Source organism: Nesoenas mayeri, assembly GCF_963082525.1.
Source record: "Nesoenas mayeri genome assembly, chromosome: 1".
NCBI classification, from domain to species: Eukaryota; Metazoa; Chordata; class Aves; order Columbiformes; family Columbidae; genus Nesoenas; species Nesoenas mayeri.
Genome location: NC_137541.1, coordinates 70222954 through 70236261, shown reverse-complemented (window position 1 = coordinate 70236261; position 13308 = coordinate 70222954). Strand labels below are relative to the sequence as shown.

At 38.8% G+C, this 13308-nt stretch overlaps 1 protein-coding gene across 1 annotated transcript in view; it reads right to left on the bottom strand.

Moving 5' to 3' along the window:
* The window catches only part of LOC308053212 (potassium voltage-gated channel subfamily KQT member 1-like), a gene marked incomplete at its 5' end in the record, with an annotated part of 492142 nt that extends 485594 nt beyond the window's left edge, over positions 1 to 6548 (bottom strand). The window contains one exon of the mRNA XM_080364037.1: positions 6166 to 6548. Coding sequence (XP_080220163.1) covers positions 6166 to 6548 — 383 coding nt within the window. The remainder of the gene's footprint in view (positions 1 to 6165) is intronic.
* Positions 6549 to 13308: the final 6760 nt, after the last annotated feature.

Here is a 13308-nt window from a genome sequence, read left to right as displayed (position 1 = left end):
TTAGTTGTTGCTCATGTTGGTTACATTACAATCACATCACTGGAAAAAGCAAAATAGCTGCTTGCATTCTAGAGATAAATGTGCAAAGGAGAGAAATGGGAATTTGATGGTCCCTTTGAGATAAACAGTTATAAATAATGGGCAATAGGCTCCATTTACAGATAAAAACATACGCAGGAGAATACTATACTAACTTACTCGCTCTATATATTAGTTTCTCTGAGAGCTTTTATACTCAAAGAATCAAGAGATGTGCAGGCAAATGTCTCGCATTTTATTTTTGCCCTTTAATGTGCTTTACATCAGCAGTGCTTGTATGCTGAACAAAAATGGAATATCAGCCAGAACGGTGACTCCTTCAGTTGTATTAACAGAACATGACTACAGCATTTCTTACATGAAGCTTAGGAAAGTGGGGGAAAAAAAAAAAAAAAAAAAAAAAAAGAGAGAGAGAGAGAGAAATTACAGTCTGAAGAGAAACAATAATGAAAGAAATATGTAATTTTTAGCTTGTCCCAATGATCTGAACTCTCTTCTTTTCGTATTGCTCATGGTGATGCAGACATTGGTACACAGAATCTTTTGTAAAGGAAAAATCCCTTAGCAGACCAGCCCTCATTTTACAAATATGTTCTTCATCTTCTGTACTTTCCTCCCGAAGTTATAAGTTAGCAACAGTATTGATATTGTTCATACAAATTACTTGACAGTAACTCCTTAGATGAGTTCTTTGCAACAAGCTGCCAGGAGCATGCACGTGTGTGTGAGTGTATGTGCCTCTCTGTGAGGAAGCTGTGGGCGTCAGTATGAATGAGGAGAGCGGTAACAAAGCAAACTCACATTTTCATATGCAACTAAGCCAACACGACAGTTCATTGGTGGTAAAATGGAGAGCTCTCCTGCATCCCATTTCAGTCTTGTCTAACTGGTTAGTACTGGTTCCAGCACCATCAGACCATTTGCTGAGACACTAAAACTCCTCAGGGTATCAAAAGCTACTCACTTTCTCGCTAGGCTAGATCTCTGCCATTACAGTGAGTTGACTCAGCTTAGAAAGGCTCTAGCAAGTGCCAGAAGCAGAACACATTATGTAGAAGAAATGTATGGTCGGGAGAGAAGATGGGAAGGTGAGAGAGGTAATCTTCCATTTTTGGTACCAGTAAATTATTATGCCAGCTCTTGTGAAACTATATTCTAAGGAGGACATTCTCCTTTTCTTTCCCATGTGGTCAACAAAGAGACAGACAGCATCCCCCAGGAAGGATTCAGAGCAACAGGCATTTTTCTCTTCAAGTCACCATTTGGAGGAGTTGTTTCCCCATTAATCAAAAGGGAGCCTGGAGAGCAGGCTTTGTTGCTAGGCAAACTTTGCATTTGAGAAATGTTTTGCAGTCAAACCAGGTGGTCTGCAGTACTTGCCAGACAATTTGCAGTGTTACTTTGCAATTATTCTGTACAATTTTATAAGAAATTTAACAGGTGATTATGATCCACTAGGTGCACTAAGAGAACAATAGTGAACAGTATTTCAAGAGCAGAATGTGTATTACTAACCTGACAGAAGACCATTCACTTTTCCCTGCTGGCCTAGGTTTCTGCTAGCATAATAAGTTGAATTGGCTCAGTAATCCAAGGATATCCAAGGAGAACTGGAGCTGGCAGGACCAAACTGAACTGCTAAGGCAGATGAGGGAAGCAGAACCAGAGGTGGTTTGTTAGCAGTGGGCTGTTAGATTGGCTCACCCCATCTCGTGGGAAGTTATGAGACATAAAGATTGGTCTAACTTTTAAATGAGAACAAGATCTAACACTCATTTAGCAAGTGGTCAAACTAGCACAAAGTAACCTGGAACAGCTGTAAGTTCTCACTTAAACTTTCACAGTGTTACACGACAAGAAAATGGCAGGCCTGAGAACACAATCTGAGAGTCCCTCTCATGGGCCTCCCTCTTGCCTTAGACTTGCCTCCCTTTTCAACCAGCCTGTGGTTTCTCTACGGGCTGCCAACAAGCCTTCCAGCTGTGCTAACTCCAGCAGTGATGCTGACATCCGTTTGCTAAGAACTGGACTGAGACCAACAGCTCCTTTTGTATCTCCCCACAGTCATTACTTCTTCTTCACTATTGACTTGGATGAAATTCAAACCAGTTGCCTATGGGTTAAAGGTTCCTTCTCCCATCATGAATTCCATGCTCCCTCTTTCCCCTAGCTTCTAGCTGTCCTGTCCTACCCCTTCTTCCTCCCAGTGGCTCTCTGAGTTTTTTGACCATTTTCGGCTGTCCTGCTGTTCCAGCTGTTTGTGCCTATCCAGCCTTCTGATCTCCTAAAGCTGCGAGTCCTTTTTTTTAGTTTGTCCTTCCTGCTTAAGTCTGCTTCTCTTTGTTCTTCAGGTAGCCTGCTCTCATATCGCTTCTCCTCCATTTTTGGCATCACTGGCACCAGTCACAATTTCTATGACAATCCAGTCAAGCCTTCTCTCTCTCAGGAGCAGGTTCTCCTCTGTTACTGTTTCACCAGACTCAGTGTAGCCATTTGTTCTGCTTCCTCAGTTCTTAGTCCAAGTGCTATCCACCCAGATTCCCTTTAAGCTTCTGGCTTTTAAATAAAAAACGATTAGTTGTCCAACCAACAGCAGCTGAAAAGACCAAAATTAGAAATCTCTGGATGTTCCAGAGAAATGGAAAAGATAGGACAAGGAGGTTGAATTGCAGTGAGCAAATACAACTGGGCGCACCTGAGAAGAAAAGGTACTATGGATCCACCCTGTTTGCTGAGATATACAGCCAGTTAGTTTCAATGCAAATCTGCATAATCCTGGGACCTGAGCTGTGCAGCACAGGGCTCTGCTGTGACTGACACAAGGTGGCCTCCATCACTCACACTCAGAACAAATTAACATATGACAGCAAGTAGTTACCCCTTCTCCTTGAACACAAGAGAGAAGGTACTCTTCTCCTATTACCAATCACCCCTCGGGTCTGTGAGTGCACATGGGTGCACATATAGGGATCCTTTTCTTTCCATAGGCTTGAATTGCACCTTCCTACTTCTCATTCTGTGCCTTCACAAAAGTGACAGAAAAGCCAGACCATCACCACCTTTTGCCCAGGGCGAAAGTGACCTGCAAAGCCTTGGCAGTGTAGCATTCCCCACTAAAATTACATTCTAGCACTTTGAGCACATACATTAGATGCTGTTTTTGGTTTATGATCATTGCTGCCTAGCGTCTAAACAGAGGTCAATAACCTTATCATGAGGAAAACTGTCTGGCTTCACTCCTCCCTACTCAGTTCACACGTATCTGAACACAGTATTTTAGCCAAATGAACACAATGTTCTAGACTATAATTGAGCCATTCCAGTTGTAATTAAACACATATACATTTCAGAAATGTAAACTCATCACATTAATAAGGTTCCACTTAAAAATAAATAATTTAAATACTTAGATTTGCCAAGTAACTTCATTGCCATACATAACTCATCACCAATACATATTGTACTAATTATTCGAAAGATAAAATATGAGGATTACACCCTAATAGCTTGACATGTGGGTGTGATCTAAACAAATGCATAGTTGTATTTAGAAATCAAATTTAAGCCATCCACACACTCCTTTTTCTGGACTGAGGACCATATGGCAAACAGCTGGACTTGAACATATATTGATATCCAACATACAGCTGCAAGAACTGGTTGGTCAGGATCAATGTATTGCTGTTGCATGTCAGAGCTTTTTATCAAGCCCTCACCTCTTTCTAACTTGTTCTTTACCCTATTCTTGGGGATTTCAGAAGTTAAGTATTTCACAGTACTTACAATGAAGCTGAAAATTACTTAAATGAGGAAGTTTTCAGAACTGGGAAGGAGAATTCTCAAGCAAATCCACTCACCTCTTCAAATATTTTGTTTTTAAACCACAATTTTAGTCCGGAATAATTTCACTAAAGTAAGACAAATTTCAGATGTAATTGGGCAAAAATAACTCCCCTTTCTAACCTATCTTATGATGTTCCTTGAGAAGCATGAGTTTACTCCCTTAAAATAAACTTGAAGCATCAAGCATACAATGAATGTTACATGAGATGAGATTATTTTGGTAATTTCAGAATGCAAGAGGAAGGTCACCTCCTGGAGCACTTGCTGTTCCCTTGTCTTGCCTGTTAGGTTCTTTGTAGCAGAACTGGCTCCAGATCAGTACAGTCTTCAGTCCCTCTTGGATAGAAACTTCCAAAAAGTTTGTACATGAGTTATGTGGTCTTTGTGGCATATGAAGGACAAAAGGACAATGAAGGGATGCTACACATCCAGCTCTGCTAGGCTACACAGATATCAGCTACAGACTTGGAAGACTGGATTTGTTGTTAAAATAGTCGTCATCATCATCATCAGATCAGCTCTACATAAATTACCTGAAAACCATAGATATAACAGTGGAAGCTTTTTTAAAAACAAATTACAGCTTGTACTCATTATAAAATTAATTCTACTTTAGATTAGCTCTGTATTGCTTTAACAATGTTTAACTTTAATGATACTTAATGTTGAATAGTATGTTCTTTCCAAAACAGAAACTTGTTATATAAATGAACACACCATGTAGTTATTGGGATTATTACTAGGACAAATATACTTAGGTTTTAGCCAGCATTTTGTTCTATGTTTAAATATTTCACTTTCAAGCAATCTGAAATGAAAAGCTTTTAATAAAATAATAGGGAAATTGATGCCTTTTAAAGTTAGGAACCCACCTATTGTTAAAAAAAAAAAAAAAAAAAAAAGTTTTCTGTTTATAACAGCAATATTTTATCTAATTTTCTACTGTGGCATATGTGCATGTATATATACTTTTTTTAAATTGGAATGCCCATAGCAGAATATAAGTACATATTAACGGTCAACCTTAGTCTGAGATAAAAGCAACTCAGATGATGAAACAAATGCATTTTAGCAAGATTAATAAGTTCTAACCTCAAATAGGCTTACATCATGACTATTCACATATTTAAATCTCATAAATTGCATCTATTTAAGCCTCAGGAATTATTATATACTGTAAGCATAGTCCTTGAAAAAGACCCTAGCCTTTTACTTGGTAAAATTTCATGAATCAAAAAGTCCTTTTAAAAAAATCCATATATGATTTTGAGGGGTGAAAGGGTGCAAGTATTAATAAGACCATCTATTTTATGCCAAATAGAAGCATTATGACTCATTATAATTGCCATATATTTCTCTGGGCTGTTTCTGACTGCAGTAACTGATAATGGTTTTTACAAACTGCAGTCAGCCCATCAGTTCATCTGAGACAAACAGAATAATTTCAACATTCTACATTTCTTCAGGACCTATGTTAATTTTATAATAAAAGCAAGGAATTTGGGCTCAGTTTGCATTCACCATAGCCACCAAAACTTCCCCTTGCCTCAGTGAGAACACAGCCAGACAATTTCTACAGCTAAGATGACAAATTATTCTGTTAAGCAGCATTTAAAATAGCAGCTGAGGTCTTGCTAAACTTGACAGATACCATAAGTAGTTCAAGGAAAAGAGAAGCAGCTGTATTAATATATTAACCACTGTTTTACAAGAGTAACTGGAAGCCTTCATTTTCTCCTTGCAAGTACTATATGCATGGTATAATGAAAAAAGCGTTTTGCTAAAATTGTACTCATTATGTGTTCAGAACTGCATATTAATTCAAATTAGTGATGTTATGAATGTTTGTCCACAAATGACTTCTTTTGGTATTTCAGCATGAGCAAAATAGACTTAAAATGTGACTTAACTGATCACAACCAAACCGTCCACATGTCATATAATTGTAAACTGCAGTGTCTGAAGCTAGAACAACATAAAGCAGCCAAGGCAGTAATAAAAACTGCTATGAGCATATAGGAATTAACATCACAAATATAAAATTATACAGTGTACATCTTTGAAGACAAATATCAAGTGAAGAATAAAAAGAACTCATCCCAAAATGTTAGTGGATGTAGAGGTTGAGCATTTGAGAGACTGGCTTTTCCTTTGCTTTCAATGGGGTCACTCATGCAACAGGTTTTCAGCCTGTGAGCTCAAGTACTGTGACTTCTGGATGACTAAGTGGATGGTTTCAAATTTTTCTTACACCAAAGACTATGTGAAAATGTAGGTACTTACACAGTAAAATGATAGATGAAACACTTCCATCCACTGGGCCTCTCTAGGAAGTTGTAGACATCTCCCTGCGTACTAGTTTTGGTTAAATAGCGGCTATGGAAACACTTGGTTGTACAGGCCCTGTGGACCTCACTTTCTGTTGAGGCTGCAGCCTTCCTGCCTTCCTCAGTGCTGTGGGGAATCCCAGATCCATTATCCATTGGAGTTTCTGGATCCAGCGGCACGGAAGAGTACTGCATCTTGCTTATGTTCCCCCCAACTTCCAGCAATGCTGCAGATTTCCTATTTCCACTCAGACTGCTAAGTTGGAAAGTGGAGCCTTGAACCTGTCCACAGAGGTTATACATTGGGTGCCCAACAGTTTCTTCGCTATCACAGGACATCCTGTAACAACGCACAGTTGATAGTAACCCTGATCAATATTTAAAGTTATAAAGAAGGTATTGTATGTCCTCCCTGCCCAGGGCGTTCTCCAGCAGCTGGTAAAATGACTTTCTGCTGTTATCAGGGAGCTTGTCTTTGACACGAGTGTGAGCTGTCAGCCTGTCACCTGCTGTCACTCACAGCTTCTGAAATTAAATCAGAAAAACATATTAGACAACAACATATACTAGAGAACAATACATACTAGAGAACAGAAGTAACAGAAGGATGGGAAAGAAAAGAGGTTAAGACATCTGGAGGAAGAAAGAGAATTATAATTCCAAGTTACGTTTGTTAAGAAGGAAGCCTAGAACTATCTAAAGAGTGCAGCACTAGTACAGCAGCCGAGTTGTCTTGAGAGCTGATCCCATGGTACTGCTTTAAGCTGAACAGTTCTTAAAGTGTCCTGATTAGAGATGGAACTGTGAAAATTTCCTGGAATTTATAAACTTGCTGTTGCCTGAAACACACCTGACTGAGGTTTTGAACTTCAACACCTTCACCTCAAGAGATCTTATCTAGAGTGTCAGTGTTACAGAACGATTTTAAGACTTGAATAAATTATTGTAGTCCTCTCATGGAATCTGATCTTGCAGTCCATGGTATTCAGGAACAAATTTTCTCTAGTGTAAACAGGAGGATACCATTAATTCTAACTGTCACTGGGAGGTTAATATTGCTACAAGAGAAAATACCAAAGACCCCTGGCCTGATTCTTGATTTTCTTCCAGACATTTAATGTTTGTGGCTAATTTGCTGATTTCAAGCAAGTACTTAGAGAAAAAATAACAGAAAATAAGACTCTTATAAATCAATATATATTTCATGAGGCAGATTTAACTTGCTGCTAATACACACAAATACTTAGCAATATTAATCATTTTGTGAGACTGAGAGCAGCTGTCTTTCTGAAGTGTCATTTTTGTACTGCTTAATTTCTTATGTGCTAAGGTGAAAAGCTGCCCTATTTTAAACTCTTAGCTAAAGTGAAAATATGAAGATATTATGAAAAGACAAAAATACTAGAAGTATCACAGAAGGTGACTTCAACTTCAAAGCACTGCTGACTTTAATGTCAAAATTATGTTTCTAATGACATACTGCAATATACTCTGTTATCCACAATACGAATCCTGCACACCTGTGAGTTGCAGCTGACTGCTCATCTGTCACAAGAGACTCACACCCACATTTTGAGTTACTTTAGCCTCATCAGAATAATTTTGAGCGATAATTTCAGCCTTCATCCCCTTTAAAAAAATAAATAAAAATGAAGCTTGTTTTTTGTTGTTTCTTTAACACTCTCATCTGTAGTGAATGAACTACCATTGTAGGACATTTGAACAAAGCCCATTAAGTTATTCTACAAAATATTTACAAGGACTAGTGCTCTTTTTACAGTGTGTTCATTCCTTAACACTGGTCATGGTAGGATGGACTGATACATTTCTATATTAGTATTACATCAATAGAGAGATACTTCCTATCCCTCATCAGTTCTCTTGGCACTGAAAAGCTGTAGGGATCACACATTGAAACACAAAGCCCTTCATCCAAATCAATCTGCATGACCATAAGAAATACACTCCTTCCATATAATTAATTTTAGGGTGCTGAGGCTACCTAGACAGGTGCTTGCAGCAAAAGGCTGACTACCCAGCAGCTGCAAACTCAGCTACCTGAAAGATATTTGCTAGCCTACTTAACCAAAGCAGGGGATCCCACACAGTCAAACATTAAACACAGAAAAGCCTGCAACCAGCTGGCAAACAGTACCTACTTACTCTTGTTGTGAGTCCTTCTACTCCATCTCGCTGCTGCTCCCTCAGCTCCACAGAGCAGCCTCCCCAGAGAGGTAAAGGCAGAGGAGCTGCTGCTGCCTGACTCTGCCCCCAGCATATCAAGTCCCACCCTGAGTAACGCAGGATCCCTCCCTTTTATCTGCCTTATACGGCTGCCCTTGGACAAGGCAGAAAAAGAGCTGTGGAACAGTTCTGACAACTTCAGAGAGGAATTACTTGTGCTTCTTCCTGTTGTCAAAACCAGCAATTGCAAGCAACAGCTTAATTTTGCTGAGGATTGCCCTCCTTTCCCTCCCAGTCCTTTTCTTATCTGCATACACTTAATTGAAATGGGTTCACAGTGGCATTTCCTTACTGCACAAGTTTTAAAAATTTCAATTAGGTGTTGCTTGTAGCTAGCTGGAGGCTTTGCAGCAGCCTTTCATGTTGAGTAAGTCTAAACAGGCAGCTTCGGTTGTTTGTTTGGGTTTTTTTTCCATCAACGTTGTGGCAAAAACAAAAGCAGCACTTCATTATGTTACATTAAGTAATGGAAAATCAGAAGAGAATCCCAAACATAACCATTCCAGCCTCAAATTCCTCATTTTATTATTGAACTTTCTAATCAGGAAGTAAAAAGTGAGTACTACTATTTCTTTCCTTTTCTGCATTTTGTAACAGAAAATAGACTACTGTGTGAAATGTCAGCATTTTGAATATGAGTTGTTTCACACTTTTGCACAGTTATGTGACTGAGAATGAAACAGAGGTAATCATTTAATCTTTTGTTCTGGCAGTGGGGGAATGCTGCCATTGTACATGGTCTTCAGCTTTTATCATAATTGTTCATGGACCTGAGCGCTCTCATTCCTTGGAAAGATTATCCCAGAAAGTCACTTTCTTAATTTCCCAGTTGTATTTTCATATAACTGAAAGAAAAAACAAAACCTTGACAAACAAACAAAATAAAACCCAAACAACAAGAACAAGAGCAACAACAAAACACTCCACATTTTCAGTTCCTTTATTTTTCTGATAAATACACTCTAATCAGTCTTACATTTTTACTTCTCTAAAAATCAGCCCCTCCAGAGCATCGTCCCTGTATGCTGTGTGACTCTCTGTTTCCACTTTACACTGAATTGAATATAATATTCCAGATGGTCATGTAGGTGAACCATTGAGAAGCCATGATACCCTGTTGGAACCACAGAAGTCCTTCTCCAGGATTTTGCTCATGCTTCTTCCTTGAAATGGCTTCTTCACCTACTAATACATTCTCTGCTGTATTAACTTTCCCAGACAGTAATTTCCTAAATGAAGAAAATTGTTTTCTGTTCTCACCTCTGTCCTCTCCTGAATATATTTTTTCAAGCTCTAAACAACTAAACAAAGTATATAGGAAAAAAAGCATTTCCAAAAAAAAAGAAAAATTATCAATCATTATCTTGGACATTTTAAGGTTTAATATCAGTTTACTTTGAGGGAAAAGTAGCACTGAGCTATACCGCGAACATAAAAATGCAACACAATAGCAGCAACCTGAAAACACTGCAGAAATAGAACCCATGTAATCTGACTTCTATTTCTCAGTCAAGTAAAAGGTAAGGATTTATGGGTTTTGTTTGACTGAACTGTGGAAGAAATTAACTCATTACTTCAGTCCCCAATACCCCTTTACAAATGTAGCATATCACATCTTTGGGTCTAACTCTCAAAAGGCAATTAGTTACCTAACTAATTTATTACGTATGTGAGACAAAATGGATTATTTTAGAAATGCCTAACAGCTGAAGTTTTCACTGGTAAAATTATACATGCACATAACACCTTGCAGCTGCATATCTACAAAAGTGTGGGGTTTATGACTGGGTTCACTTCTCATCTCATGTTTAATCCTGATGTGCCTGATGTAGCCCACATGATCAGAAAACCTCTACCACACACTGACTGCACCATATTTAGCACTAGGCAGAGCAAGTATAATAATTTATAAGCAAAAGGTCAGGATGGGAAGGCACAGGGAAAGGTCTGGTTTTCAGATGCAGACTTGAACTATTTTTGACAAGGGGACACTTCTTGGAAAACTACCCTAAAAATGGGACCAAACCCCTTTTCCATCGACAACAACATCACTGTCTTGTTTGGGGGTTGTATTTTAGAAGAAAAGCATTAATTGGTCATGCAAGAAACACACAGGAATAATATGGAACCCAAATATTAGAAAAGATTTTGTACTGTAAATGATAGATGAGACTTGCAAAACATTCCCACATCCCACGCTGCTCTGTTCTTTTCAAATTTCATTCTCAGAAACTATGTTTTCTGCATGCAATGCTCTCGAACATCTGCTCTGAGTTTGTGAATTCCACTTCCAGAACCAGGTGCATAGCAGTTAGACACTACTGAGTGTCATGTGCCTTTCTGGCTTAGGTACAGAATCTTGTTTTGGCAACAGTCATGCTGGGACACAAATTCACCATGTTGAATGTTTTGAACTTGTTGTGCCCAGGCTGCCTGTAAGGGGCAAAATGCCAACCCTTGCTTTCTGCTTGAGCTTCCTGGCCTGGAGAGCCAATGGCCTTACAAGGGACTGTAAACCAAAGCTCACTGTGGGCAATTAGGGATCTTGGAATGGGGTGTAGGCTTGAGCCCCAAGTTTATATAACAGTACTCCCTGCATCTTTCACTTTTGAACTGCAGATTGAAAATCGGTTAATACCTTTCTTGTAAATACATTAAGTAGTTCAGTTGTCTGCAGAACACTTTGCAATCCATGTAATGTGCACCATGAATATCATTATTCTTCTTTGCAAGGACATGATGAAGATAAATTAAGATTATCATGACTTGTGTGCTATGATATTAGGTAAAAAAACAGGAGATTGTGACACTAGACTTCCATTCAACCCCAAAAACTTGGCAAGTAAAATATATTGTACCATTTTACTATAAGAGGGAAGAGCTGAAATGCTAAATTGTCTTTTATGCATGTTGACACTGCTTCATTATTTTAGTATCAATATAGATAGACTACAAGACTGACTGCTTGACCCAGAGTAGTATCTAACAATTCTGTAAATTTCTTGTTTCCGTGATGGGATTGCTGTAAGAAATTAAGCTGATTTCTTCAATTAAACAGTTTGTTGTTTTTTTGTTTTGTTTTTGTTTCTCGCTGTTCAAACTGAAAATAAAATGCTTTACCAGAAAAAAAATGAAACATAAAGTGCAAGTTCTTCAAGACATGCCTGAAATTAGTAAGAGCTGTGATGTGAAGAAAATGTCAATCTCGTAGTATGATATATATCATAGATAGACAGACAGACAGACAGACAGATAGATAGATAGATAGATAGATAGACAGACAGATCTTATACTAGATCTTAGTTTTAAGACCTAAGCTAGATCTCATACTTAAAAACATAGTTGTTATGCTGATTCTAATTAAACAAATTCTATCCACCTTGTGGAAATATTAATTAATTCACATGATCATTATGGGGGAACTAGTACAACTTTCAGAGCAGTTTGACTGTCCCTACCACATCTGTCCTTTTAATTTTTTGAAATTTCATCAACATTGTAGGTATGTGAACTGAAAGTTTCTTTTAGAAGTCTCTAATTCTGGGTTTGACTAGTTGGTTAAAAAGGTATTCAGCAACCTTTGACCATAAAGACAGAGAAAAATAGCCAGCTTTTTAAGATAAAAAACACTGACAACAGACATACAGCAATTCCAACTAATTGTATTCCTCCTTTTGCCTATTCTGTTTCATTCATTTTTTCTATTACCCCAACCACCCACTCTATCCAGACAAACTATTCCATTTTGTGCAATGAAAAATGAAGAAGTGCTGGTTGCAGTGGCAAGTACAATAATGCTATTAAATGTTCCATACTAAAGTGCTGGGCAACATGGTAGAAATGCAACCCAAAGGAAAAGGTGAGCTGGCTGTCAATGTAAAGCATCCATTGACAAAAAGAGTGCCTTCATTTGGAGGATGAAGTTTTCAGTTTGGAAATAATAAGAGCACTGTATACACCCAATGGTATTACCCACAGTCACAGTTCCTGTGGCTGTCCTTGAACTATAGCAATGACAAGAGAGAGAGCACAACAGCTTGTACGTTACTTTGATTTATCCCCACCCAGAGCCCGCTCAGTGGCGCTGAACGGATTCAGCACCATGGAGAGCGCCGAGAGGTCCCGCCCAGCGCGCCCCCGCCGCCCCTTCCCGGACCCCGCACTCGCAGTGAACGAAAGGGGAACCTTAATCCTCTTAAACTCCCACGGAAACACACAAAGCATTTGACGTGCAGAAGAGCTCCCAGATCACACACCCCACTAGGTAGAAAGGTGCATGCATGGGGTTTTCTTCAGTTAGTTCTGGTAAAAGAATGGAATTCCTATTTTTGAAATGGTTCTTCAGGTTAGGTTGGTTTGGAAATGGGACCAGCATAGAATCATAGAGTCATAGAATCATAGAATAGTTTGCATTGGAAGGGACCTTCAAAGATCATCTAGTCCAACCTCAAGTTGCATCAGGGGAGGTTTAGGTTGCATGTTAGGAAAACATTCTTCACAGAAAGGGTTGTTGGGCATTGAAATAGGATGCCCAGGGAAGTGATGGAGTCACCATCCCTGGAGATGTTTAAAAGATGTGTAGAGTAGGTTCTTAGTGACATGGTTTAGTGCTAGTGTTAGGTTATGGCTGGACTCAATGATCTGGAGGGTCTCTTCCAACTGAAATGATTCTATGATTCTATTACTCTAACTCCCCTGTTAAAAGATGTGTAGAGTAGGTTCTTAGTGACATGTTTTAGTGCTAGTGTTAGGTTATGGCTGGACTCAATGATCTGGAGGGTCTCTTCCAACTGAAATGATTCTATGATTCTATTACTCTAACTCCCCTGCAATGAGCAGGGACATCTTTCACATC